Source organism: Chrysemys picta, chromosome 22 (assembly GCF_011386835.1).
Source record: "Chrysemys picta bellii isolate R12L10 chromosome 22, ASM1138683v2, whole genome shotgun sequence".
NCBI lineage: Eukaryota > Metazoa > Chordata > Testudines > Emydidae > Chrysemys > Chrysemys picta.
In genome coordinates, this window is record NC_088812.1 from 15,364,715 (window position 1) to 15,375,688 (window position 10,974).

The following is a 10,974-nucleotide window of genomic DNA, read 5'->3' on the forward strand; positions in this document are numbered from 1 at the left end:
TCCACATCAGTTACTTCCCATAAAGGTGTAGATGTATTTTTAGGGATGGCTTGTCCATATGAGCCATTCGGCTGCATTGCCAAAGAATTTTTTTTTTTGTGGGCACAACATTAATGGGCCCAACATTCAGGGCTGTTTCGACTCAAGCAGGCATCCACGCTATTTATCCTATTTCGATAGCACCGTTCACCCTCGTAGCTGTTCAAGGCCATTTAGGCCTGCAAAGTTCTGTCCGCAATGGATCCAGCAATTCTCCTCTCCCTGGTACCGCCTTATCCCTCTAAAACGTGGGGCATAAACAAAATAGCTGGTGATGTGGCATGCCATGAAGTGTTAATTGGCACTAGGTTGAAGCCGGTTGACCTGCCTGACACACTTGCATTTTCTCCACTTGTGCCTACTGCAATCATCCCATGCTCACAGCAATGGCAAAATGATCTCTCCTGCACAGCATCCCGTACACAGTGCGTGACTTGAAGATGCTTCCTGTTTAGGAGGCGGTAACCATCCCCTGGGCAAAATGAAGTGGGAGGCTATCTTGCCAATTAATAATTAACCCACTAATTATTAATTAGCATTAGTTACCCAGCCTGCTCCTGGCTCTGGAGCAAGATTTAACTCCACCCCAGTGTGTACATTCTCTTTACTCATATATTTGAAACAGAATCATAACCATGGAGTTTAGAGAAGGAAAACTCCTAGCAGGCCGCTGCCTTCTGCCACTGCGCTGCACTGGGTTCTGCACATGTGGGCCCAGTCACAGGATCGGGGCCTAATTGCTTTCTTCCTTTTGATTTCCTAGTGCATGATGTCTGTCCTTTTTAGGCCTTGCAAGCAGCTGCCCACTGGCTAGGGTGACCAGATGCTCCGATTTTATAGGGACAGTCCCAATTTTGGGGTCTTTTTCTTATATAGGCTCCTATTACCTCCCCCCCCCATCCTGATTTTTCACACTTGCAGTCTGGTCACCCTACCACTGGCAGACTGCAGCAGCTGCGTGGACCCCTCCTGAAATCAATGGAGCTCTGCATGGATGCAGTGCTTCAGCTGCACAGAGCAGGTTGCAAGATCGGGGCGTTAGTTTCTAAGCTCTTCAAGGCAGGGACTGTCTTTCTCTTTGGGTTTGCATAGCCGTGAGCACATTGTCAGTGCCAAACAAATAGTAGCTCAATAGAAATCAATCAAGGGAGCGATACAGCATCTCACGGGAAAGGCAAAATCCTCCAGCATGCAATAGGGCGAGGTTAAAATTTTCAAACTTGAGTGACCAAAGATGGGCATTTAAAATCTATAGGTAGACAATTAATTCAGTGTGCTGATTTTTTTTTAAGGTGTTGAGCACTCCCATCCACTTACTTAGGTGCCTAAATATGGATGTATGTGCCTCGTTTTGGACCCCAACTTTGCAAAGCATTGGTTTTAAAGCTCTTACTGACAACCACTGTATATAATACTTTGCTGATGGACAGACAGCTCTATTAGCACTTTTATTTTTAACTTTCAGCGCCACCATGTGGGCATGTTTATACACTCGCATTCGTGGGTCATATCCCTGAATGCCAAAGCATAATCATAGAATATCAGGGTTGGAAGGGACCTCAGGAGATCATCTAGTCCAACCCCCTGCTCAAAGCAGGATCAATCCCCAACTAAATCCCCAAATGGCCCCCTCAAGGATTGAATTTACAACCCTGGGTTTAGCAGGCCAATGCTCAAACCACTGAGCTATCCCTCCCCCCTAATAATGGTTCATTTCAGGATCATTTCAAACACCGTGTACATTAGTAGCGGCTTTACTTTTTTTTTTTCATCTGAACCTGTTCAGCTTGGGGGTGAAAATTTTACTGGGACTGGGAGAGAGGAAGTGGGCTGGGGTGACGTGAGGGGGTTTTAAGCCACAATGTTCTCTACCACTGCAAAATGCACAGGGTGTCATTATAGCTCTACTGGTTCTGCTCTTTTCTCATTGCCACCTTTACCCACAGGCGCTGACTCCGTGGGTGCTCCGGGGCTGGAGGGTGCTCTGCACCCACCGGCAGCCAAGCTCCCCTCCCCCCCCCCCCCCCAGCTCACCTCCGCCTCCTCCCAGGAGCGTGCTACATCCCCACTTCTCCTCCCAGACTTGCCATCGCGGAACAGCTGTTTCGCAGCGTAACAAGCTGTGTGAGGGAGGGGGGAGGAGTGGGAACGGGGTGCGCTCAGGGGAGGAGGTGGGTCCGGGCTGGGGATTTAGGGAAGGGGTCCAATGGGGCAGGGAGGGGGCAGAGTTGGAGCAGGGACTTTGGGGAAGGGGTTGGAATGGGGGCGGGGCAGGGGTGGAGTTGGGGCAGGGGGCGTGAGCACCCACCGAGAAGAGCACCAGGAGAAGTTTGCGCCTATGCAGGCTCTATCCACGTCCTTGGACCTCATTGTCTACTTAAGCAGTGTCCTGTTAATAAGGGCCTGGCCTATAGCTGATGGAAGGTGGATTCTAGCACTGACTTGCTATGACCGGTCACTCCCCTACTCCATGCCTTAGGGCTTGTCTACACTTGGCATCAGTAGCATCATGTGTGGGCACTCTTATTCTGGAACACGGAGCTCTTCAGGAATAGCTATTGTGCTTTAAATTCATAGTTAGTGCCCATTATGCCTCTAGCGTTTAGGGCAGCAAGGAAGGTCCTCCACTCCTGTTTGTTTCTGGCACGTCTTTCAACGGTTCCCCAGCTGTGTCCCGGGTTTTTCAGCTCCGCTTCCACAACTCGTCACCATGTTTTCGGGCGGCCTTGTTTTCGCTTGCCTTCAGGTGTCCCTCTTATTGCTATTCTGGTGGTGGAATCCGTTTCTATCCAAAGCACATTGGCAATCCATCTCCAACGCCTCCTGGTAATGATGTTGCTCATATCTGCTTGGCTGTACTGAGCGAATAGGTCTCGGTTTGAGCTTGTTCTGGGCCAAAAGATACAGAGGCTGTTTTCTGAGGCAGGTTGTATGGAATGAAGACAGGTTGGACATGTCATACATTGTCATGCCCCAGCATTCTGCACTATAAAGTAGTGTTGAAAGTATACACCTCTGATAAATCTTGAGTTTGGGTTTGGTGTCGTATTTTGATGATTTCCAGACTGTATTTAAGCTCCTGAAGGTGTTCCTGGCTCTATTGATTCTGTTCATACCCTCTCTTAATTTAAATTTAAAATTAACTTTCAGGTGTAGACAACTTACTTTCCCTTCCCTGCCCTTTGTCTGTCTGATCTATTTAGAATGTAAGCTCTTTGGAGCTGGGACTGTCTCTTATTATAGGTTTGTCTACACAAGAAAGCTAATCCAGAATAAGATAGCGTGTGAATTTAAAGTAGATTAACTATTCCTCGTTAACTCTGTGTGGACACCATTATTCTGGAATAAGAGTGCCTTGTCCCAAATTAATTTAATCCAAGTGGATGAAGCTAATTTATAATAAGGCATTTTTATTCTGGGAATAAGAATGGAGTAACCAATTAGCAACATTAGTCCGGAATAAGACCAGGTGTATATAAGGTCTATGTAATTTCCATTACATGTGTCTGAAGAAGTGGGTATTCACCCACGAAAGCTTATGCTCCAATACATCTGTTAGTCTTTAAGGTGCCACAGGACTCTTTGTTGCTTTTTTAAGGTCGATGAGTGCTTCACACAGTGAGACCCTGCTCTCTAGGGTGGCCAGATGTCCTGATTTTACAGGGACAGTCCTGATATTTGGGGCTTTGTCTTCTATAGGCGCCTATTACCCCCGACCCCCTGTCCTGATTTTTCACACTTGCTGTCTGGTCACCCTACTGCTCTCCCTTGGGTTTTGTAAATCCTACAGGAATAGAAACAATAATAACCCATGGCAGGGCTGGCAGGAAGTCCTATAAAGAGACCAAAACCTGGGCATCATAGGGCCTAAATTTCCCATTTGAGCAGCACCACCCCCAGGGATGTGCATTGGGGGGGAACCCAATTGCTGCTGCACAGGGTTCTGTGGCGCTTTCCTCCCCCCCCCTCCCTTCTCAGCCTCCCCGCCCCAGCGTCTCAGCTCGCGCACGCGCAGCTCCGCCACACGGAACCTTTCTGCCCCCGGCCAGAAAAGCATCGGCGTTTGGTAGCCCGCCGGGCGGCAGAGCCGAAGGACCGGACAAGATGGCGGCCCCCAGGACGGAAGGGGCCGAGGAGATGCTCAGCGGCTCCGAGCCCGGGGCGGCCCCTTACGGGAACTTCCCCAATTACTCCCGCTTCCACCCGCCCGAGGGCCGCGTCCGTCTCCTGCCGCCGGCGCTGCTGGGGCGGCTCTTCCCCGCGGGGCCCTCCCCACTGCTGGGGCTGGACGTCGGCTGCAACTCGGGGGTAAGAGGCCGCCCGGGGCGGGGGAGGGGACACTAGGGTCACGGTAACATGGGATGGGGGAGACGCGAGGGAAGGGGTGCGGGATAGCTTGGGGGGCAGTGGACTGGGGGGGCGGGCTGGGGTAACATGGAGGAGGGAAGACCAGGGGGAAGCATGGGGGGTAGTGGACTGGGGGTAGCACGGAGGTGGGGGGGGAGCATGGTGGGGCAGTGCCCAGGGGGTAACATGGGGGAGGGAAGACCAGGGGGAAGCAAGGGGGGTAGTGGACTGGGGGTAGCACGGAGGTGGGGGGGAGCATGGTGGGGCAGTGCCCAGGGGGTAACATGGGGGAGGGAAGACCAGGGGGAAGCAAGGGGGGTAGTGGACTGGGGGTAGCACGGAGGTGGGGGGGGGGCATGGTGGGGCAGTGCCCAGGGGGTAACATGGGGGAGGGAAGACCAGGGGGAAGCAAGGGGGGTAGTGGACTGGGGGTAGCACGGAGGTGGGGGGGAGCATGGTGGGGCAGTGCCCAGGGGGTAACATGGGGGAGGGAAGACCAGGGGGAAGCAAGGGGGGTAGTGGACTGGGGGTAGCACGGAGGTGGGGGGGGCATGGTGGGGCAGTGCCCAGGGAGTAACATGGGGGAGGGAAGACCTGGGGGTAACATGGGGAAGGGGCAGTGGATGGGACTAGCATGGCAGAGGGGAAGGTCCAGGGGTAGCATTAGGGTTGCCAACCCTCCCGGATTGGCCGGGAGTCTTCCAGAATCGGCCATGATCTCCCGGTGGCTACTGAAACCAATCCAGGAGATTTTCATAGATTCATAGACTCTAGGACTGGAAGGGACCTCGAGAGGTCATCGAGTCCAGTCCCCTGCCCGCATGGCAGGACCAAATACTGTCTAGACCATCCCTGATAGACATTTATCTAACCTACTCTTAAATATCTCCAGAGATGGAGATTCCACAATCTCCCTAGGCAATTTAATAGGCCAAAGTCCGGTCAGCGGTGCAGCAGGGCTAAGGCAGGCTCCCCAGCTGCCTGGCTCCACCTGGCTCCTGGAAGCAGCCGCCATGTCCGGCTCCTAGGCACAGGGCTGGCCAAGGGTTTTCTGACTGGTGCCCCTCCCGCTGCCCCGAGTGCTGACTCCGCAGCTCCCATTGGCCGGGAACCACCAGAATCTAGTTTTGCGAATCTAGTTTTCCTTTCTTTTGCCCTAATGCCTGAACATTGAAACAAAATGTTTTGGGATGAAATGAAATGACAGCTCTAGTCCTGACCACCGATGGTTATTTTAAAATCTCATGGTAATTTTCATAAGGTTGGTGTTTTGGCAGAATTTCAAGGCTCCTATCTACATTCTATTTCTCTAAATTTCCCCTCGCATGGTGTCAAGTATCAGAGGGGTAGCCGTGTTAGTCTGAATCTGTAAAAAGCAACAGAGGGTCCTGTGGCACCTTTGAGACTAACAGAAGTATTGGGAGCATAAGCTTTCGTGGGTAAGAATCTCTTGCATCTGAAGAAGTGAGGTTCTTACCCACGAAAGCTTATGCTCCCAATACTTCTGTTAGTCTCAAAGGTGCCACAGGACCCTCTGTTGCTAAATTTCCCCTGTATCTTACCTGGAATATTCTTTGTTTGATATATATTTTTGCTGTGAACTGTGTGTAGATGTGGTGTACTCTACTCCAGAAGTGGCTGAGATTCTCTAGTGCATAGAGAAATGATCCAGTGTATAAGTTGGACATGACTTTAAAAATGGCTTTTGCAGATAAAGAGGACTTTATTAGACTGAGAACTATATTTAAAAAAATGCATTTGAGTTAAAGTACTACTTTGCATTCTGTTTTGGATGCATTTGTTTTATCATTTGTTATGGTTGTTCTTAATCTCCTTGCATTATCTGAGTGCTTCTAGACCTCATTTCAGATGAGCTTTCAAGAGATCAACTAAACCATCTGATCATAAGGCCACAGAGTCTAAAACAGGGGTTCTCAACTTTTCTTTCTGAGGCCCCCTGATGTGCTATAAAAACTCCACGGCCCAGCTGTGCTGCCACAACTATTTTTCTGCATATGAAAGCCAGAGCTAGCATTGGTGGGTAGTACGCAGGGCAATTACATCGGGTCCCACCCCTCAGGGGGCCCTGCAAAGCTAAGTTGCTCAGGCTTTGGCTTCAGTCCCGGGTGGCAGGGCTCACAGCTCCAGGCTTCAGCACCATGCCGCATGGCTTTGGCTTTCTGCCCTGGGCCCCAGCGAGTCGAACTCCGGCCCTGCATCGTGGACCCCCTGAAACCTGCTCAGGGGCGGGCCTGGACCCCTGGTTGAGAACCGCTGGTCTAAAATACAGACGCCAAAGAGGAAATGTTCGACCACTAGAGGGCACCGTATCCCTACATAACCTAATACTCTTTTTACTTGCACACTAGAGATAAACACAGCTGTGTTTATTCCTTGGTATCATGTCATTCGGGAATTTCACCTGCAACTTTGATGGTAGGAGACACATTTTCCTATTCAATGGAACAGCCTGAAAAAGGAAATGGAAGGGAAAGCCCTGACAGTACCTGTCTTATGGCTTTGTCACTATTTTTCCATAAGTAATTAGGAGGAGGAAGTGCATTATTATCAATATGGCCTTTTAAATCTCTATTCAGGTTCTTAGAGTCCTCTGGGGCTTATCTAGAGAGCCGAATATAGCATTCACCTCTCCAAGGGAAGGGGGTATTCAGCAAGATGTATATTGGCAGAACTAATCTTTCCCCATAGTAGTCAAGGCAGGATCCGGGGTGTCAAGGGACCTGCCTTCTGTTCCTGGCTCTGCTGCTGACGTGAGGCGTGATTCAAAACCCAGTAGAGTCAATGGAAAGACTCCGATTGAATGAAATGGGCATTGGGTTAGGTCCTTGCTGCATGAACCTGATTGTCGCTGTAATGCCGCTAAAATAGGGATAACACATAGGGAGGTTGTGAGGCTTGAATAATGAACATCTTTGAAAGCCCTTAGAGATCTTCAAATGGAAGGTGCTGTGACATTTTTTTGTCCTGGTTCCAGAAACGATGAATCCATCAGTGGGTTGCCCTACTCTGCCGGACTTCGAAACCTCAAGAAAAATCTGAGACCTGATCCTTGTATCTCAGTGGGCCCATATACCTTGGTGATATGTTACTGAGCAGGGCATGCTGAATGAATCCATGCTGTTTTTCCTTCTGCAGGAGCTAAGCGTTGCTCTCTACAGACACCTCCTTGGTCTTCAGGAGAACGAGGCCAGCCCTGATCAGCCGGTTGTTGGAAAGATCCTGAACCTCCTGTGCTGCGACATCGATGCAGCACTGATCGAGAGAGCTGAGCGATGCAGTCCCTTTCCTGGCTCCATCTCCTACGCCACCCTGGATGTCATGGATGCTGGCGCCCGGGAGTTGTTCTTGAGCGCCTATCTGAGCAGGTTCAGCCGTTCCACCTTTGACATCGGCTTTTGTATGTCAGTGACCATGTGGATCCACCTGAACCATGGGGATGATGGCCTGGTGGAGTTCTTAACCTACCTTTCGTCTCGGTGCAACTACCTGCTTATTGAACCCCAGCCGTGGAAGTGTTATAGAGCAGCCGCCCGGCGCCTCCGGAAGCTGGGTAGGAATGATTTTGACCACTTCCGCTCTCTTGCCATCAATGGGGACATGGCAGAGAGGATAACCCAGATCTTAACCGAGGATGGTGCCATGGAACTGGTGTGCTGCTTTGGTAGCACAAGCTGGGACAGGAGTCTCTTGCTTTTTAAATCAAACCGATTGACTCAGAAGCAACTCTGAGAAAGGGCAGCCCTGTGCCTGATGAAAACATCATCCTGCACCCAGGCAGAGGGGGAGAGAGAGAGGTAATGGTCTGAGCATAGAACTGCATCTCAGATTTCGCACTGATTCCTCTCTGCCTCAGTTTCTCCATCTACAGAACGAGGATGATAATTGTGACCTATCTCTTGGGGTGCTCGGGTAAAGTGCTTTTGAAGATAAAAAGTGCCACATAAGTTCTTTGTACATACACTAGAACAGGTTATTTCATGGAAAGACAGTGCATTTGCCTATTCCCAAGGGAACAAAAATACACTTCCATTTATCACATGTGAGAATCCATTTCTTCCCTCATATAATATTTTCTATAGTTCTGTTTTATGACTGCACTTCCAAGAAGGCTAACGGCATTTTGGGCTGTATAAGTAGGGGCATTGCCAGCAGATCGAGGGACGTGATCGTTCCCCTCTATTCGACATTGGTGAGGCCTCACCTGGAGTATTGTGTCCAGTTTTGGACCCCACACTACAAGAAGGATGTGGAAAAATTGGAAAGAGTCCAGCGGAGGGCAACAAAAATGATTAGGGGACTGGAGCACATGAGTTATGAGGGAACTGGGATTGTTTAGTCTGCAGAAGAGAAGAATGAGGGGGGATTTGATAGCTGCTTTCAACTACCTGAAAGGGGGTTCCAAAGAGGATGGATCTAGACTGTTCTCAGTGGTACCAGATGACAGAACAAGGAGTAATGGTCTCAAGTTGCAGTGGGGGAGGTTTAGGTTGGATATTAGGAAAAACTTTTTCACTAGGAGGGTGGTGAAGCACTGGAATGGGTTACCTAGTGAGGTGGTGGAATCTCCTTCCTTAGAGGTTTTACGGTCAGGCTTGACAAAGCCCTGGCTGGGATGATTTAGTTGGGATTAGGTCCTGCTTTGAGCAGGGGGTTGGACTAGATGACCTCCTGAGGTCCCTTCCAACCCTGATATTCTATGATATCTGATGGACAGTTCCAAAGGGGTGTGGATTTGGCTAGCATTAAGAGCTGCCCGGAACAGTATCATAAGCAAACTTCAGCAGTCTGCCAAAGTGTGTGGACTTTGACCGTCCCGTGGAATGAAGTTTTTGTGGGTCGTGTATCCATATAATACAAACAAAACAAAAGTGAGATCTCTTTGATAAATAACCTTGAAATAAACGATTTATTTTTAATCAAACATGCATTTTATTTTTTCTCGTCAAACTTTCCATTCAACCAATGAGTCTATCCAGTTACATTTTAGGAATCAAGGGTTCTGCTAATTGAGTTTATAGTACAATTGCATAATAAAAGCGATGCCTTTGCCTGTATATTAGTCATAGGAAAATAATTAATACTTATGAAATCAGGGGGCCTGGTTCAAATATCTTATTTTAAATTAATGGGAAAAACTATTTTCAGGTAAGGCAGCTGTAATCAAATTTGAAAAAGCCTTAAAATGTGGGAAATACACAGTTAAGGAATTGTCAAATACTTCTTTTATATATATTTCTTTTCATTTCTTCTCCTTACACTTTCTTTAATGATTTTCAACACATTTCCAATCTTAGATCGACTTACTGTTGTTCTTCTGTGTATAATAAAGATAGTAAACATTTCTAATACTTTTGGTAATTAGTAAGATTTACATGTATTCTGAAAAAACGGATTAAAAGTATCTTGTGGTATAATTATAATTTGCACACTTCTTCAAAGACTTTAGGTAAGATACAACTCATGTTCCACTCTTTTCTTACAATACATATCCAGGTTTCACTCCAACTATACTGTAAGTTATTAGAGTAGCAGCCGTGTTAGTCTGTATCCGCAAAAAGAACAGGAGGACTTGTGGCACCTTAGAGACTAACAAATTTATTAGAGCATAAGCTTTCGTGGACTACAGCCCACTTCTTCGGATGCATATAGAATGGAACATATATTGAGGAGATATATATACACACATACAGAGAGCATAAACAGGTGGGAGTTGTCTTACTCTCAAGCGAGGACAGGTCTGTCTCCCAAGATCTGTGAGAGTAAGACAACTCCCACCTGTTTATGCTCTCTGTATGTGTATATATATCTCCTCAATATATGTTCCATTCTATATGCATCCGAAGAAGTGGGCTGTAGTCCACGAAAGCTTATGCTCTAATAAATTTGTTAGTCTCTAAGGTGCCACAAGTCCTCCTGTTCTTCTTTTTGTAAGTTATTAGTATCATTGAAGGAAATGTACAGATATAAACAAGGAAAGGGAAAATTGACTGCAGTGACACAATCGTCCACGAGGAGGAGTTCTTCTCTAACTAACCTTTCATGCCGTTGGGCAGAATGCCACAGATTACATATCTATATGACACTGACTTTTTTTTTTTCTCCCCTTATTGGAGCTTTCTAAGTGACAGTATAATTGTGTGTAGTGCTTGAGGAAACAATTAACAAACCCGTAATGAGCTTAAATTTTAAACCAACCGCTGTGGCAGCTATGCACAGCCAGCCAGAGAGTTCTAAAGGCAAAGGGTGAGCAAAACTAGCTATTGGAATCTCTGAATAATTAGTGGCAAACAAAGGTATATTTCCTTTTGGTGACCTGGATGGGCAGGGATCACAAAAAGTCCTCAAGGCTAGTGTTCAAAGGCATCAATCAATTGCTGTCAATCATAATAGTTTAAATTGTCGCTTTCAGAAATACAAATTTGTTCAAAGAAGTAAAGTAATTGACTGTTAAAACGTCCTTTCACCCAGCAAGCCTCAAATCTCTTCCATGCTCCGGTGATCACTTTGCCCCCTACTAAAATTCAGCGACCGATGAGGTTGAACTGATGAGGTGCAGTGCACAATTCC

The 10,974-nt window shown here is 47.9% G+C and overlaps 1 protein-coding gene across 1 annotated transcript; it reads left to right on the plus strand.

The window, feature by feature from the left end:
* Positions 1–4,091: 4,091 nt before the first annotated feature.
* Positions 4,092–9,328, plus strand: BCDIN3D (BCDIN3 domain containing RNA methyltransferase). The gene is made up of 2 exons (XM_005291873.4): positions 4,092–4,347; positions 7,543–9,328. Exons 1-2 carry the CDS (start codon positions 4,144–4,146, stop codon positions 8,134–8,136), a joined length of 798 nt encoding a protein of 265 aa, XP_005291930.3. The 5' UTR covers positions 4,092–4,143; the 3' UTR covers positions 8,137–9,328.
* The last annotated feature ends 1,646 nt before the right edge of the window (positions 9,329–10,974 follow it).